We start from the raw sequence: 18,504 nt of genomic DNA, 5'->3' as shown, positions 1-18,504 counted from the left end.
AAACTGTTTTTGAAGAAAATTTTTTGATTATTTATAAAGATTTGAATAAAAATTTCTAGAAACGTCAGTTTGTTAAATAAACATTCATCTAAAGCATCGAAAATAATAATTTAATGATCATTTCGGCTAGACATTGGTTTACAAGTAATCAGCTTACGTTGAATAATGATAAAACAGTATCAATGACCTTTTCACTAAAGCACACAGATAAAAGTTTGGATTCTGATGATAGTTTCAGATTTCTGGACGTGCATGTTGACCCCGGACTTACCTGGAGTTTTCATGGCTAAACTTTAGCTTCTCGTTTAAGCTCCACAGCCTTTTTGTTAAGACGTCTTTTTGAATTTTCTTCTACGGAGGTATTGCGCACCGGTTATTTTGCACTTTTTCAGAGTTATCTTAGTTACGGACTACTTGCCTGGGGACACGCCGCTATTAATAAAAGAATATTTAGTATACAAAGAAGAGGCATTAGAAATATCGCCAAATTAAACTATACTCAGAGGCGGCGCTACCGGGGGGTGCAAGGAGTGCACCTCCCGCTACCGGGGGTTTTTTAATGTTTTTAATGCTTTTTAATGTTTTCCCCAACAATATCTTATCTTTCTTTTGCAGTAGTTAGTCTTCAGAAAGTAGTATTTAGTGTTCCAGGCGCTGTATTTAGACCTGTCGGCAGTATCTAGTCTTCAGAAAGCAGTATTTAGTCTTCTAGAAGCAGTATCTAGTCTTCTGCCAAAGTTATGTATGTTTTTTCCAACAATATCTTATCTTTCTTTTGCAGTATTTAGACCTGTCAGCAGTAGTTAGTCTTCAGAAAGCAGTATTTAGTCTCCACAACGCAATTTTAGTCTTTAGAAAGCAGTATTTAGTGTTCCAGACGCTGTATTTAGACCCGTCGCGTCGGCAGTATCTAGTCTTCAGAAAGCAGTATCTAGTCTTCTAGAAGCAGTATCTAGTCTTCTGCCAAAGTTATGTATGTTTTCTCCAACAATATCTTATCTTTCTTTTGCAGTATTTAGACCTGTCAGCAGTATCTAGTCTTCAGAAAGCAGTATTTAGTCTTCTAGAAGCAGTATCTAGTCTTCTGCCAAAGTTATGTATGTTTTCTCCAACAATATCTTATCTTTCTTTTGCAGTATTTAGACCTGTCAGCAGTAGTTAGTCTTCAGAAAGCAGTATTTAGTCTCCTCAAAGCAATTTTAGTCTTTAGAAAGCGGTGTTTAATATTCCAGACGCTGTATTTCCACCTGTCGGAAGTATCTAGTCGTCAGAAAGCAGTATTTAGTCTCCACAAAGCAATTTTAGTCTTTAGAAAGCAGTATTTAGTGTTCCAGACGCTGTATCTAGACCTGTCGGCAGTATCTAGTCTTCAGAAAGCAGTATTTAGTCTTCTAGAAGCAGTATCTAGTCTTCTGCCAAAGTTATGTATGTTTTCTCCAACAATATCTTATCTTTGTTTTGCAGCATTTAGACCTGTGAGCAGTATCTAGCGTTCAGAAAGCAGTATTTAGTGTCCACAAAGCAATTTTAGTCTTTAGAAAGCAGTATTTAGTGTTCCAGACGCTGTATTTAGACCTGTCGGCAGTATCTAGTCTTCAGAAAGCAGTATTTAGTCTTTTAGAAGCAGTATCTAGTCTTCTGCCAAAGTTATATATGTTTTCTCTAACAATATCTTATCGTTCTTTTGCAGTATTTAGACCTGTCAGCAGTATCTAGTCTTCAGAAAGCAGTATTTAGTCTCCACAAAGCAATTTTAGTCTTTAGAAAGCAGTGTTTAATGTTCCAGACGCTGTATTTCCACCTGTCGGAAGTATCTAGTCTTCAGAAAGCAGTATTTTGTCTTTTAGAAGCAGTATCTAGTCTTCTGCCAAAGTTATATATGTTTTCTCTAACAATATCTTATCGTTCTTTTGCAGTATTTAGACCTGTCAGCAGTATCTAGTCTTCAGAAAGCAGTATTTAGTCTCCACAAAGCAATTTTAGTCTTTAGAAAGCAGTGTTTAATGTTCCAGACGCTGTATTTCCACCTGTCGGAAGTATCTAGTCTTCAGAAAGCAGTATTTTGTCTTTTAGAAGCAGTATCTAGTCTTCTGCCAAAGTTATATATGTTTTCTCTAACAATATCTTATCGTTCTTTTGCAGTATTTAGACCTGTCAGCAGTATCTAGTCTTCAGAAAGCAGTATTTAGTCTCCACAAAGCAATTTTAGTCTTTAGAAAGCAGTGTTTAATGTTCCAGACGCTGTATTTCCACCTGTCGGAAGTATCTAGTCTTCAGAAAGCAGTATTTTGTCTTTTAGAAGCAGTATCTAGTCTTCTGCCAAAGTTATATATGTTTTCTCTAACAATATCTTATCGTTCTTTTGCAGTATTTAGACCTGTCAGCAGTATCTAGTCTTCAGAAAGCAGTATTTAGTCTCCACAAAGCAATTTTAGTCTTTAGAAAGCAGTGTTTAATGTTCCAGACGCTGTATTTCCACCTGTCGGAAGTATCTAGTCTTCAGAAAGCAGTATTTTGTCTTTTAGAAGCAGTATCTAGTCTTCTGCCAAAGTTATATATGTTTTCTCTAACAATATCTTATCGTTCTTTTGCAGTATTTAGACCTGTCAGCAGTATCTAGTCTTCAGAAAGCAGTATTTAGTCTCCACAAAGCAATTTTAGTCTTTAGAAAGCAGTGTTTAATGTTCCAGACGCTGTATTTCCACCTGTCGGAAGTATCTAGTCTTCAGAAAGCAGTATTTTGTCTTTTAGAAGCAGTATCTAGTCTTCTGCCAAAGTTATATATGTTTTCTCTAACAATATCTTATCGTTCTTTTGCAGTATTTAGACCTGTCAGCAGTATCTAGTCTTCAGAAAGCAGTATTTAGTGTCCACAAAGCAATTTTAGTCTTTAGAAAGCAGTATTTAGTGTTCCAGACGCTGTATTTAGACCTGTCGGCAGTATCTAGTCTTCAGAAAGCAGTATTTAGTCTTTTAAAAGCAGTATCTAGTCTTCTGCCAAAGTTATATATGTTTTCTCTAACAATATCTTATCGTTCTTTTGCAGTATTTAGACCTGTCAGCAGTATCTAGTCTTCAGAAAGCAGTATTTAGTCTCCACAAAGCAATTTTAGTCTTTAGAAAGCAGTGTTTAATGTTCCAGACGCTGTATTTCCACCTGTCGGAAGTATCTAGTCTTCAGAAAGCAGTATTTAATCTTCCAGAGCAGTATCTAGTCTTCAGAAAGCAGTATTTAATCTTCCAGAGCAGTATCTAGTCTTCAGAAAGCAGTATTTAATCTTCCAGAGCAGTATCTAGTCTTCAGAAAGCAGTATTTAGTGTTCCAGACGCTGTATTTACACCTGTCGGCTGTATCTAGTCTTCAGAAAGCAGTATTTAGTCTTCTAGAAGCAATATCTAGTCTTCTGCCAAAGTTATGTATGTTTTCTCCAACAATATCTTATCTTTCTTTTGCAGTATTTAGACCTGTCAGCAGCAGTTAGTCTTCAGAAAGCAGTATTTAGTCTCTACAAAGCAATTTTAGTCTTCAGAAAGCAGTATTTAGTGTTCCAGACGCTGTATTTCAACCTGTCGACAGTATCTAGTCTTCAGAAAGCAGTATTTCATCTTCCAGAGCAGTATCTAGTCTTCAGAAAGCAGTATTTAATCTTCCAGAGCAGTATCTAGTCTTCAGAAAGCAGTATTTAATCTTCCAGAGCAGTATCTAGTCTTCAGAAAGCAGTATTTAATGTTCCAGACGCTGTATTTAGACCTGTCGGCAGTATCTAGTCTTCAGAAAGCAGTATTTAGTCTTCTAGAAGCAGTATCTAGTCTTCTGCCAAAGTTATGTATGTTCTCTCCAACAATATCTTATCTTTCTTTTGCAGTATTTAGACCTGTCAACAGTATCTAGTCTTCAGAAAGCAGTATTTAGTGTTCCAGACGCTGTATTTCGACCGGTCGGCAGTATCTAGTCTTCAGAAAGCAGTATTTAATCTTCCAGAGCAGTATCTAGTCTTCAGAAAGCAGTATTTAGTTTTTTAGAAGCAGTATCTAGTCTTCTGCCAACGTTATGTATGTTTTGTTCTTGATACTGACAGAAACTTCTTTCTGGGTGTCTATCATCATCTTTTTGAAAGAACTTAAAAAGAAGGTGTAACACAAAATTAGAAACATTTTTGACAATAATTAACAACAAAGAATTTAAAAAAACGATTATAAATAAGAAGATGAATCCAGATTTTGAAAATTAAAAGTAAAATTGACATGGCTAAAGCTCCTGAAGATGACTAAAAATAGTTGAAACCGGTTGAGCCGAAAATAAAATTTATCCATCTCAAAAACAAAGTTTTTTGTTCACCTAATCTTCTATATTACTATTTATATAAAATGGAAATTTATAATTGTTACTAAAATCTTGAATAAAATTTGGAGCAATATTGAAAGTTTAAAATTATTATTAAACTAATTAAAATTTTGTAAAATTTTCACCTATGGTTGCATGGGGAAAGTTGAGGAACGGTTTTATTTTTAATAAATTATAAGTCAACAATGGTGTTTGTATGAACTTCATTAAAGATTTCGCTCTTGTCTAAAATAAAAAAATAGTAGTTTAAATTAAGATTATAGGCAATCAAATTAACTCACTTATAAGGCGGTAAATATAAACGATAGTGTTGATAAAAACGTGAAAAACTTGTATGAAAATCGTACGATTTAAGATTAACCTTGTTATATTGTGTATTGAATCGCTGAGAGTTATCGGTAAGTTGATAATAAGTACTTCTTTTTTAAAATTTTTCGTTATCGAATATAATATATATATATATATATACAAAACGTGGGATATTGAGGTTATGTTTTAAATTGCATTTTATATTACACAATTTATAAGGAATATTTCATAATGAAAAAAAAAATCTGTTATGTTGAATATTAATTTATTTCATAAATTTGTTTCTGAGCTCAGCATCAATTCTATCTATTTTCTGGAATTAATCACTCTCTCTAAGAACAGCCTCTATAAGAAAGGAATGTTTCTTTAATAATACACTACTTTTTTGTATAATAGAAAAAATAAACCACAAATAAATACTACCATAACATTTAAAGTAAATGTGTAAATACCAAAACTTATAAAAAAACATTCCGTAAAACTTAGAATATTTTTTTTTTTATTCAACTGCTTCTATAGTATTTCCTTGAATATTATCATAACAAGGTCTACAAACCGGAACGGGTTTATGCCCAAAATAACCTGGCAATACAATTTGTTTATCGTTACATCTCGTACAAAAAACATCCCCGCATTTTCTACAGTGATATTTCCGCCTAAAATGATCAAATTGGGTCGAACAGCCACATTCGCTCACATTTCTTATAGTTTTCCAATCGATAGCCACCGAATCAAACTCTTTCGTGATTTCCTCAACCCCAAACGTAACAAAATTATCGTTATCCGGGGATTTTTTTGATACAACCTCATCAATTTTTAAGGGATGATTGTCATCTGACGCTTGTAATTCACGCATACTTGTTTCATATAGATATTTATTATCGACTAAGTTACGATTATCCCACTTTATTGGTTGGTTACGTTTTCGTTCTTTTTCAAACGGTCTTGATAAAACATTTTTAAGCGTTGATATTTTCTTTTTGAGATATTGTAAATGATCTTCTAAAGCGTGGCTGTGGTTACATGTTGCTAAGAGGAGGTCTCCTAATGGTTCTCTTGGATGAACACCGTTTTCATATCTACAATACATTCCTCTCCAAAATCTAAAATAAATATTTTTTTTTGTGAAATTACTTACAATTAAAACTAGAACTAAACACTTTTGGGTTAAGCTTATACATATATAGGCATTTTTCCAGCGTTTCGCCAACTGGAACGTGAAAAATTGGACATAACGATTGTTCTAACGATGTTAAAAGTACAAAAGCTTGAAATAAAACTAAAACTAGAAATTATACTAATAACACCGGTTGTGAATGCCTATGGACTTATAATAAAAGTCTGAGTTGTGGAAATTACATACACAACATAACAGCCGAAACATCAAACACTTTGGATGGCTTAATCCGAAAGATTCCGGCCATGCAAGCCTTAAAAACTAAATTAGCGATGGGCCAACTCGGGTTTTCGCCAAACCGAGTTACCCAAACTGAGTTGGTAGCAAAAATCTAAAATTTGTAAATTCTAAGTCAATATTGTGTTCTTTGACTCACATTATGGTATTTTTTAGGTAGTGTCGGACATATTATTAAACATAAATAAATACTTACTATAATTCAGAAAAGAATATATGTTAACGAATCTACACTAATTCAAAGTTGAATTACAAGAATAATTTTTTATACAGAGTATTGAGAAACAGTATTTGATTAAGTTTTTTGGGTGCTAGTCGGTTTCTTTGATCATTACATAAAATACCCGCTTCAGAAAGCAGTCTTTCAGATGGCACCGAAGTCGCTGGCATGCAGAGGTATTTATGCGCTATTTTAGATAGCTTGTTTTCTGTCTATGTATGGTAATATATAGTTTTACCATCGTAGCTGTTGAACAAGTTGTAGTGGAGTTGGACTTCTCGATGGTTTCTGCTAGTGGTGGAACGGATATCCGGCAACTATCCGGTATCCGGCCATTTTTTAAAATCCGGACGGATAGTTACCTAATATCGTCTTTTCGCTTGTAATTCATCATCACATTCATTTCTATTATTATTAGAGTTTGAGCGTAAAATGCGCACCGAGTTGAAGTCTTGTATTGAGAATGGTGAAAAGGACTTGCGCTTACAATTCCTTAACGGACATCCTCAAATTGTCAAAAGAAAAAACTAGCTGCCTCCCAACCGACAGAGTATGCGCTATACTACCAGATACTCGTGGTTTAAATATCAAAACTTTTTCACATCAGTTAATGCTTCAGATTTCGATATTATCACGCTTAGTGAGACATAACTCAAAGAAACAGTTCTTGATCAAGAGCTTTTCCCCAACAGATACGATGTTTTGAGATGTGAGGTGGCGGAGTATTATTGGCCATCGATAGTGATGTTGCTGTTTCAAAAGTTGTGGTGACCTCTTGCTCAGTTGAATTAATTGATTTGGTAGGTGCAAAAGTTGAATTTAAAAAGTCAAAATATGTTATGAATGTTGTTGTTTGCTACATCCCGCCTGGCACACCCGGACAAGTGTATGGTCATTATGTCATTAGATACTTTGATCCTGGGAGACTTTAATATTCCATCATTTACTATCATAAACGATGAACGAGCTGCTACCCTTCGTAACTTTCTTAGTTTTAATAATCTTGAACAATTGAACAACGTGAGTGATATCATTTACTCGATCTGATTCTTGCTTCATCACACATAAATCTTAACGTGATACACTCCGATTTTACTCTGATTCGCGAAGACAATTATCATCCAGCTTTGTTGGGAACTCTAAATATGCCTGCACCTCAGTTTTCAACGGTTCAAGACATATATCGAGACGCCCGTTGTTGCTTCAAAAGAGCTAACTTGCCTGACCTATACAGTGCAATGTTGAATATTGATTGGAATTACTTGCTGTCTTTATCATCAGTTGAAGTCTCCTGTGATGTTTTCTATACAACATTATATAGTGTCTTGGATGCGTATGTTCCAAAAATCAACGGGTCATCAAGCATCATCCTTTGTGGTACTCCTCTATCTTAAAACGAATGCTTAAACAAAAAAAGCATTACCACAAATTATCTAGACGAACCAATAACTCCTTTTATCGAACAAGATATGTCCGTCTGTAAAACACATATGCGTGAGGACCGTCGAGAATACGTAAGATCTTTGGAGCAAAAAATAAAGGAATTGCAATTTTCATCGATAATTTTCAAAATTCGCTACAAAATTAATTTCTTGAAGGATCCTTGTGGAAATATCACCAATTATTAATTAAAGTATCCCATTTTTAACGCAAAAAGCCGTTTTGAAAAATCACTTTCAGTTCTTGAGAAATAAATTTTTGAAATAATCGACAATTTTTTCGAATTTTGCAATTTTCGCCGATTAAATTTTAAAAATTCGTATAAAATCCAGTTCTTGGAATATGAGTATGAAAATTTTCCAAAATGTTAATAAAAGTGTCCTGTTTCCAATGAACCAACTCGTTTTGAAAAATAACTTTTAGTTTTTGAGAAAACAATATTTGAAGTTTTGATAAAATTTTCGATGTTGCAATTTTTATCGATAATTTTCAAAATTCGCTATAAAATTAATTTCTTGAAGGATCCTTGTGGAAATATCACCAATTATTAATTAAAGTATCCCCTTTTTAACGCAAAAAGCCGTTTTGAAAAATCACTTTCAGTTCTTGAGAAATAAATTTTTGAAATAATCGACAATTTTTTCGAGTTTTGCAATTTTCGCCGATTAAGTTTAAAAATTCGTATAAAATCCAGTTCTTGGAATATGAGTATAAAAATTTCCCAAAATGTTAATAAAAGTGTGCTCTTTCCAATGAACCAACCCATTTTGAAAAATAGCTTTTACTTTTTGAGAAAACAATATTTAAAGTTTTGATAAAATTTTCGATGTTGCAATTTTTATCGATAATTTTCAAAATTCGCTATAAAATTAATTTCTTGATGGATCCTTGTGGAAATATCAACAATTATTAATTATAGTATCCTCTTTTTAATGCAAGAAGCCGTTTTGAAAAATCACTTTTAGTTCTTGAGAAATAAATGTTTGAAATAATCGACATTTTTTTCGAATTTTGCAATTTTCGCCGATTAAGTTTTAAAAATTCATATAAAATCCATTTCTTGGAATATGAGTATGAAAATTTCCTAAAATGTTAATAAAAGTGTTCTCTTTCCAGTGAACCAAACCGTTTTGAAAAATAATTTTTAATTTTTGAGTAAACAATATTTGAAGTTTTGATAAAATTTTCGATGTTGCAATTTTCAAAATTCGCTATAAAATTAATTTCTTGAAGGATCCTTGTGGAAATATCACCAATTATTAATTAAAGTATCCTCTTTTTAATGCAACAAGCCGTTTTGAAAAATCACTTTTAGTTCTTGAGAAATAAATTTTTGAAATAATCGACAATTTTTTCGAATTTTGCAATTTTCGCCGATTAAGTTTTAAAAATTCGTATAAAATCCAGTTCTTGGAATATGAGTATGAAAATTTCCCAAAGTGTTAATAAAAGTGTCCTTTTTCCAATGAACCAACACGTTTTGAAAAATAACTTTTAGTTTTTGAGAAAACAATATTTGAAGTTTTGATCAAATTTTCGATGTTGCAATTTTCAAAATTCGCTATAAAATTAATTTCTTGAAGGATCCTTGTGGAAATATCACCAATTATTAATTAAAGTATCCTCTATTTCTGCTATTTTTCGGTCTATAACACCCCAAATATCATCTTCAATAGTAACAGTAGAAGCAGCCCCAAAAACAGTAGATGTAAAAGTTTGGTCGGTTGAGTTCAAGCTTTCCGTTGATAAGTAGTCGTTTAGTTCATTTATTATCCACATTTGCGCATTATTAGCATTGCTTTCTGAACTAAGTGCCTTTTTTATATATTGCGGATCAAAAAAGTAGCTTTTGCTCCTGTTCTATTAATCTCATCAACCCCAAGTAGCGTCTCTATTACAACATCAAGAGTTCTTTGTAAGTGCTTGCTTGTCTGTGTCATTGGAGTTTTACTATTAATGGTATGTCGTAGACCGAATATAAGAAGTATAACAGATGATAGTGATGAATTGCAGTCACCTTTTCAAATGGATCTAAGAAAGCAATTACGTCTTCACCAAATAACCACTCTTCAGAATCCAGATTCGGTGGAGGTGATAAAGTAGCAGAAAGCGGAACCTTGAGCTTTAGTAGGAACATCTTGCTTTAATTTGATTAATTCAAATTCATTTGCTTCTGCATGGCATTTATTTGTTACTAATTCTATTTTTTTCTATACAGTCTTTCACAGCAAGATTAATAGTGTGGGCTATACAGAAATGGTTTTGCTTACTTACAGTTTCGCTAACTACTTTTTTCATTGAAGCTGCATTATCTGTAACTTTAGTCACTATTTTAGAACTTATCTGCCACTAGTCCAATAATTGTTGAACAACATTTGCTATATTTTCAGCTGTATGATTATCTTGTATTTCTGAATTTAGAAATAGCTATTAATTGCAATTTTGTTTCTTCTATAAAATGATGTCAAAGCAATATGTTCAACATCCTGCAATTTTTCCTTATGAGTTGTAGACTCAATGTTATACTTTTCTTCCAACATCTGAGTCAATTTTTAAATGTTATGTTCAGTTTGACTTAACGAAGATGTCAAGTTGGAGGACTGCGTACTTTTAGTCGTAGAAGTCGTAGTTCACCAAAACACATCTATACTATCTGCCGTCTTCTTCGTGTGTTCACATTTTTGGGTGTGTCGTCTTTTTTTTTAATGCTTGTGTTTCCAGAAAAGTTTCCGAACATATTTTGCATTTTACTTCTCCAGCTAATCACATACACTAGCAATCACGTACACTAAAACACTATATACACACATACACTATATTCGATTTCCTTGTATTTCTGTACGCCGACTTATAACTCGAATAAAATCCGGTTCGATCGGCAAGACGGCGCGCCGCGGCGGCTGGTGATCACGCAAAGCATAATTGACTTGAAATAACATCAAATCGAGTTAACCCGGTTTGATAAATCGAGTTGGCCCATCTCTAAACTAAATATTTTATTTACTTAATATTTTGTGGGCATAAAATTGGTTTCATAGTTCCAGGTGTTTCATCAGCAACATATAAGGGGTTAATATATTCATTCATATATTTAGCCATGTATCCCCATAAAGAATAAGATCTTTCTGATAAACTATAAAAAAAAATTTTATATTAAAAATGATTTTGTTTAATTTATATTATACCGTAAATCTAATCTATCTTTTTCGCAATTTCCAATGAAAGTTCCAAATTGTGACGAATGAACGTGATCGTGAAGGGTAAATAAAAATGTTTCGTTAAATTGAAAAGATAAAGGAAATTGTTGCATCAATTGCCAGGTTGCGTCTAATAATTGAGTGAAAATTGGTGATATTTCCTTGCTTTCGCTTTGCACGTGCCCGCAACGATCAGAAAATTTGTGCCCAAAAGCCAACCAATCCTTTTCTATCAACGCTTGATACCCGGCTATTGTCCTGTAATAAGGATCCAATAATAAACAGGCTAACGAGCAAACTTGTGCCGTCCTATCCCATCCGTCTGAACAATGAACGACAACGCTTATTCCTTCTTCTATAGCTTGAGCAATAAACCAAGAAGTGTCCAAAATTGATTTTACATGGCGTAACCAACTACTCGATTCTATTCCACTAATAAAACTATTCATTGTTGGATTTTTTTGTTCACAAGCTAATTCAGAAATTTGTTATAAATTAAAAACGAGTTAAAAAAAATTATATATACTCACTCTCCATTATCTTTGCAATACTACTTCGCATCACATGAATATTTTCAATACCCAAAAAATGAAATTTAATGTTTTCATAATTAGCCTCATTTTCGTAACCTTTTCCCGTTGCTCTATTTGCCATTGCATTAATCTTTAAAAAAAATATTAATTCTTAATGATTTTTTAAATAAAAAATTTACCTTCGGTCTTGTATCAACAACATACATATAATTAGCGTTAGGATTAGTTTTTAAAATATTATTCAATAATTTCTCGTCTTCAACGCATCTCGCGCTAAATCCGCTTAAAGGTTGGCTACATCGACAAATACTGGCTTTGTTATGATGCAAATAAGTTAAAACTGGAAGTCTACCCTTCGAACGAAACTTAGAACTCCCCATTAAAGTGGTTGTGTTAGCAATAATCGGTACAACCAAATGTTTAGGGTAAGTATCGCAAAGTTCGTAATCTTTATTGCAAGTAGTAAGACACCACTGATCGTTTGGAAGACCCATTCTTTGAAACTCCGATTGTAAATTAAAATATCTCCACCCTTCGCTTACAACCAGCTCTTGTGGGCTAAATTTATACTCAAAACAGTACAACTTTTCGATATTCGTCGGCTGCGAGAGAAGTTGTAGCGAAGTGTAAATATCGTGACAATCTCTTTCCCTTGGAATTACGAATGTTACGGAAAGAAATGTTTTACAACGGATAAAAAGAGGCGACCCGGTTGTTGTTAACGGTAGTTTTTCTACTGTTGCCATATGCGTATAAAGAATCTAAAAATTAATTTAAATTAAAATAATTCTCATTCATTTTTGATTAATCTTACCCAAGTTTCTTTTTTACCATCGTGATCCACAAAAACAACGTTTGTTGGTGTTAAGTAAAGTGTTCCTTGTGATGGTGTTTTTGAATATCTATCGAGCATTTGAACATTTTCGACCTTAAAATGAAAAATATTAAATTGTAATTACTTATTATACTAAGGGCCGATCTTACAAAACAGTTTATACCGCTCCGTATACCAAGAATAACTAAATGTTGGTATAAACACTAGAATAAACGTCTTACAATATCGGCGTAGAGCATAAGTAACGGTATACGACGCAGGATAGCTATACCGTGCAATTCAACGGGAATAGCTTATACTAGGAATAAGTCAGAGACTGTTTAACATTGATTATAATCAATCAGACGTAATAATTATTGTATGAAATGGCTTCAACAAATAAAGAAAAACGTGTGGGATGTGCAAATTACAGTTACGAAGAAACAGAATCTTTATTGAGCCTTGTCTAAAAGTACAAGCACATATTAATTTTTAATTTAGCATCAGGAATAGTTTGCACGAAAAAAATCCTTTGCGATTACGATATAATTCCGCATTTTTGCCAGCTGGGGACCGAATGCGCACATGGGTACAGTCAATAGCACCTATGACATACGGGAATTTTGCTATGCGATACAATTGCAACTTAACGCTAACCAGTTCTTGAGAGCCTCAGATTTTGAGACATAAAAATATATTGTAGCCTTAACGATGCGATTGCCAACGTCACAGCCTTTACGATCTGTCCAGCAGATGCCAACAAAATCTGCCATTGTAAGGAGCATAGAACCAGAAGCGTAAAACCGTAATGTCAGCAGGGGTTTCATTTCACTGGTAATTGGTTTGTGGTTTCTATTAGTCCTGGATGAGGTTCGCCCTTTAATTTGATCAAGAATAACGTGGATTGTATTTTTGGTTAATCTAAACCGCATCTTAAACTGGTCTTCTGATAAGGTTTCCAAATAATTTACCCTGAGAAGAAGTACATAAGTACAGTCATGTTCACGGGAAATGCACACTCAAGGTCAAGCGCTGTTGTGAGATCCGACATGCCGCTGGCTAAACGGGCTGAGCCGAACACCTACGAGCCACGAGCTTCGTGTGCGCTCGGCTCAGCCCGTTTAGCCAGTGGCATGTCGGATCTCACAACAGCGCTTGACCTTGAGTGTGCATTTCCCGTGAACATGACTGTACTTATGTACTTCTTCTCAGGGTAAATTATCTAACGGGCTGAGCCGAACACCTACGAGCCACAAGCTTCGAGTGCGCTCGGCTCAGCCCGTTTAGCCAGCGGCATGTCGGATCTCACAACAGCGCTTGACCTTGAGTGTGCATTTCCCGTGAACATGACTGTACTTATGTACTTCTTCTCAGGGTAAATTATCTAACGGGCTGAGCCGAACACCTACGAGCCACAAGCTTCGTGTGCGCTCGGCTCAGCCCGTTTAGCCAGCGGCATGTCGGATCTCACAACAGCGCTTGACCTTGAGTGTGCATTTCCCGTGAATATGACTGTACATACAGTAATTATAAACGGACTAGTAATAAGGCACTTTTACCGCATTTTAGATTGTTTCGCACGTCTAAACTGTCGTCTCCTATGACTAATCTCGTCATCATTATCGGAGTCAAACATATCTACGTCCACATTCATATTCGTAAAATGAAAATGAAACAGAATAATGGTAAACACCGCTGGTTAATTTGACAGTCGCTAAACGTAAACAACGTAAACAAACCACATGCGCGCTGCGCGTTATACCCACAGTATTACCAACTTCAACCAACCATTGCAATAACTATTCTGGCATAAGAAGGGTTTATAAGACGCATTCGTTAAATTAATGCCGAGAATAAATTATTCTGGGAATAACTATTCCACTGATTATACCAACACTTGTAAGATCGGCCCTAAGTAATATAATTCAATATCCAAAACCTCGTTCGCAAGCGACCTCAGCGATGTTAGATGACATCGTTCATCTGATATCTTGGAAATTAAACCACTTTAATTTATCCTCACTTTGCCGAGGTCGCTTCCTGGCGAGGCAATAGATATCCAATTTTATCAACATAACCAGTATAAACTATCAATTCTATCGCCTCGCCCGCAAGCGACCTCGGCGTTGTTAGATGGTATTGTTCATTTGATGTCTTGGAAAGCAGCCAAAGGCATAACACTTTAATTAATTCTTACTTTCCCGAGGTTACTCACGGGCGAGGAACTAGATATGCAATGGTATCAACATAAAACCAGTATAAACTATCAATTTTATCGATGTTAGATGATCTGCCTAGATGTTGCATTCTATGTGGGACAAAGTATATAGGTGTCTATGGAAATATATTTTTGTATATTACATCTTAAGTGAAATTAGTAAATTTCTTTTGCATACTACAGGAAGATGGCCACCATCATTTTGGTTACATTTTCTAAGTTTTCACGGAAATTATCACAGACACGTCATAGTACCACTAGCGTTATTGCACGAATTTCATCTTCAATCCGTCAGTCTTATATTGTTGCTGAGCGTACCTCATACAGTTTAGACTTCAGATATTCCCATAAAAAATAGTCACATGAGCACAGGTCTGGCGATCGTGGAGACCAATGAATATTTCTATTTTTACTGATGAAGCGGTTCGGAAAAAATTGTCTATAATGTTCAATGTAGCCCTAGCTGTGTGACTCCATCTTGTTCTCGTTCATAGGCACTTTTGGGATGAAAAAGGTTTCCAGCATTCGAACATATCACGCATGCATGGTAACTACATGGCCATCACAATGCTCAAAGAAGAATAGGCCAATTATGCTATTAGAAGACATCGCACATTAAGTTGTAACTTTGGCCGAATGGATAGGTTGTTCAGGAAATTGATATTCAACATATCCGCTGAGGTGGAAATGATTTTGAGGACTTCTTACAATCGCTATTCGTATATTCTCGAGAGTTGTAACAATTCTTGCACTACCGCAGAGAGTCCAAACAGCATGTTTCATGTCACCATGTTGTTCACAAGTCTAATTAGGCATGATGACTTAACTGTAAAGTGTATTGAATATGATAACCACTGCCAACTAACTCATTATAAAAGTCTCGTACAATCCTATAGTTTTATTAAACCAATATTTAAAAAGTGAAATTTTTTCCTAATTTTAAATAGTGCGGTTTGACTGCCCCACTCTGTAGAACAGAAAAATACAATGTCGTTTTACTAAGCCGACGTCGCTTGCGGCCTAGTCGCTACAATTGATGCCATGTTAGACAGCACATACTCTAATGCCTGGGCCGCAGTAGACTTCGGCTTAATTAGGACATAATGCGAAATGATATTTTGCTAAGCCAAGGTTGTTTGCAACCGAGGCGCTACAATTGATGACATATTACACAACACATACTCTAATAGTTATAATATTCCATTCTCCGCTTTTTGATAATAGGATAATTTGTTAGATGTTGATCAACTTTGCCAACACCGCCCATAGAATTGTTGTAATCATTGATAAATTTTTGAATTTTTTTACAATCTTGCCTTCTTTCAACTTCTATCATTTCTGTATTGTGAATTGATCTATCATTGACTTTTCTTCTCTGGTATGCCGTTATGTCTCCTTTTCTCAACATTTTCTTTTGCAAATCTGTCGACACATATAAGTACGAAGGCTTTCACGGCCCGGTGTGAATTAAACTAAAATTAGAACTAAAACTAGAAACTTTCGGGTTTTGCCGTGTGTCTTTTAAGAAAAGGTTTGACGTTTCGGATGCCATGTTGCAACCTTCTTCAGAAACTGGTTCGAAGTGACTTCGAACTTCCACATATGATGACACACAATGATGCATAAGCGACAACTATCGCTATGGCTTATTTATTACATAACTTGAGGTTCAGGATCAAGATTTGTGTATGATGGAGCCAAATATTCAGGAAATAATCAGGTGGAGTAGATGACAGATAAACTCTATGGTCTTACTATGTCTACTAATGTATCTGAGTCGAGGGTGCACAAATTGGATAAACCCAATCCCAACAAGATTATTATTTCATTTAACACATCGGGCCCTACGAAAACAACTCAATCTATTTCCAAAACTTATAAATTATAGGGAAGACCAGAATCAAATCCAGGAAAATTAAATCAGTAGTTTTTTTCTGAAATTTAATGGTTCGTTATGTTCAAAATTATTTCCAACCTCGTTAATCTTTCAGTGTCTCTTATGAATTGAATTCTTGATTTGAAATATTTGAACATAATGTGATGACATTTTGATCTAAATTTTTTTGTGCTACATTTCTGCGTTCATCCAACGTCGTTGGTTTAGAAGATGGAAAGTTTAGGGGTTTGACTACCCCAAACTAAAGATGAACGCCTTTTTAAAACTTATAAATAATATTTATAGACAATTATTAACTAAAGATAATAAATTTTTTATCGATTAAAAATTTGTATATTATCAATTTAATGATATGATTAGAAAATTTCCGGAACGGTTATCGCTTGGGGAAAAAAACTAGACCCACATTAACAAAGATCAATATCCGCAAGGACGTCCGACGGTTACCTTCAATGTCACAGCGTCTCCGTGGATTAACTCCGGCTCTAACTCTTCATTTACGTTCAACAACCACGATTTTATTTTGTCGTACATTGAAGTGGACGACGGTAAACTTTGAAAATCGTTTCCATCGTCAGAATCATCCATGACTTACTCTTTTAAAATTTTATTTACACTAATAATTTATTTTTTACCATATCACTTTATTACAATTAATTTGACAGAAAAATTGTGGAGGTTTAATTTAATTTTTTTAATAAATTCCGAGAAAACGATGCAGAGGTTATTGTGGAATTGACTACTTAGGTTCTTATGCAACTGGCACCGATATTCTGTATTCCAAACCCAGTTTGCAGTGAATCAGCTGATCGCTGAGTTTGCGTCAAACCACCCTCATCCCTATATATTCACTTTTTCTCCCTCACATACACGAAGTATATAAAGAGAAAATATTATAATCGTGCAAAAATTTGACCTCGAAATTTTTATGCTCAATTTTTAAAATTCATTTCTAACATTATTTATTTATAGGTAGTAGAAATTTGAAATATTTTTGATAATTTATTTCACTAGAAGAGTAAAAGCAAAAGTAGATATGTTGCTTTGACATTTTAATCACAGTTGACAACAAAAACTGTATTCGAACAGTACAAACTTTAATAATAATTAAAAAAATTTTACATTTGGAATGACACTAAAAAAGGCTGGATGCCTGTTTGCTTAACAACAGCATTTAGACACCTCTGCATTGATTCTGTTAGTTTAGTGGTTATTGAAGTGGTATTTTAGTCCATTCTAACAGTCAATTAAGATGTAATATTTCAATTTCTTCTTAAATAATGACAATATTAAAATCTGGGCTTTGTGATGATGTTTAAAATCTTTATTTTGGCATTTTTTGCAAATGCAAACTGTTTTTATTTATTAATCATACTTATGTTGATTCTCTAACAGCATATCAACTTTTAAAACCAAGTTTTTAATGATAATTAGACTTTTGTAGCCACTTATGGTAGGATCTTTAGGGATTTGATGACATAGGAATGGTTTCTTCTTGTTAGCTTTGATTGATTTATATTTTGTAGTGCTTTGTTAAGTTCACATATCTTTTTATAATTCCATACCACATATTGTATAGGAGAGGTCATTATTTTTATGTTTTCAAGCAGATTTTCGTTTTATATGAAATTTTATTATTATTTTTCTTTGTTCATTTGAAAGTTCAGCAATTTTTATCTACTGAATTAGAAGTTTTTTGAAAAAACCAGTGCTGTATGATTAAAAATCTTGTATAACAGCAGATATCTACATAAAAATACAATTTTGAGACCTGTTCGAATACGGTTTTGCTGTCAATTGTTAATAAAATGTTCTTTCGCGTACCTCTATTCCATTTTACAATATAAATCGTTTATACTTCCATTTACCTTCAAAACAACAATATTTATTATTAAATAATAGCACACGAACCCATACGCCCCATATGAAAAAAATATTAACGAAAAATATTTAGGATTATCATTAAAATCTTACCTTTGGTATTTTTATTAATTCCATTTAAAACAATGGTATATTTGGACCTCTGATGATGTTAAATTGATAAGTTATCGCGAAAGAACACACAAGTTGGTGTCAAAAATTGTGTTGTCAAAACATGCAGATATCGGCAGGGTAGC

The 18,504-nt window shown here is 34.0% G+C and overlaps 2 protein-coding genes across 4 annotated transcripts in view; one reads left to right on the top strand and one right to left on the bottom strand.

The window, feature by feature from the left end:
- Positions 1 to 4,640: 4,640 nt before the first annotated feature.
- Positions 4,641 to 18,504, top strand: part of LOC111420269 (phosphoribosylformylglycinamidine synthase) — a 33,076-nt gene continuing 19,212 nt past the window's right edge. Inside the window, exon 1 of the mRNA XM_023053227.2 lies at positions 4,641 to 4,743. The gene's annotated coding sequence lies outside the window, so the exon portion shown is untranslated. The remainder of the gene's footprint in view (positions 4,744 to 18,504) is intronic.
- LOC111420270 (Myotubularin related protein 6) lies at positions 4,903 to 18,483 on the bottom strand. 3 transcript variants are annotated; one of them, XM_071200239.1, is made up of 8 exons: positions 18,362 to 18,468; positions 18,212 to 18,255; positions 12,273 to 12,386; positions 11,638 to 12,219; positions 11,456 to 11,588; positions 10,914 to 11,397; positions 10,733 to 10,861; positions 4,903 to 5,757 (listed from the first exon to the last, which is right to left on the bottom strand). In XM_071200239.1, the coding sequence occupies exons 3-8, from the start codon at positions 12,369 to 12,371 to the stop codon at positions 5,154 to 5,156; spliced, it is 2,031 nt and encodes a 676-aa protein (XP_071056340.1). In that variant the 5' UTR covers positions 12,372 to 12,386; positions 18,212 to 18,255; positions 18,362 to 18,468; the 3' UTR covers positions 4,903 to 5,153. The 3 variants fall into 3 exon arrangements, with proteins under 3 accessions (XP_071056340.1, XP_022908997.2, XP_022908996.2); XM_023053229.2 differs by lacking the exon at positions 18,212 to 18,255 and having other exon boundaries at positions 18,362 to 18,483; XM_023053228.2 differs by lacking the exons at positions 18,212 to 18,255; positions 18,362 to 18,468 and adding an exon at positions 16,835 to 18,191.

The sequence above is a fragment of the Onthophagus taurus genome, chromosome 11 (genome assembly GCF_036711975.1).
Source record: "Onthophagus taurus isolate NC chromosome 11, IU_Otau_3.0, whole genome shotgun sequence".
Classification (NCBI taxonomy): domain Eukaryota; kingdom Metazoa; phylum Arthropoda; class Insecta; order Coleoptera; family Scarabaeidae; genus Onthophagus; species Onthophagus taurus.
The sequence above is the reverse complement of the archived record's forward strand: the minus strand, read 5'-3'. Positions and strand labels throughout refer to the sequence as shown.

What these genes read in the sequence shown, in the direction of transcription:
- LOC111420270 (XM_023053228.2), bottom strand. Translation starts at nt 16,975, where the DNA reads ATGGATGATTCTGACGATGGAAACGATTTTCAAAGTTTACCGTCGTCC. An exon ending in TTGTTGATACAAGACCGAAG is followed by an intron (nt 11,589 to 11,637) that starts GTAAATTTTTTA and finishes TTTTTTTTAAAG; the next exon opens with ATTAATGCAATGGCAAATAG. An exon ending in AAAGATAGATTAGATTTACG is followed by an intron (nt 10,862 to 10,913) that starts GTATAATATAAA and finishes TTTTTTTTATAG; the next exon opens with TTTATCAGAAAGATCTTATT.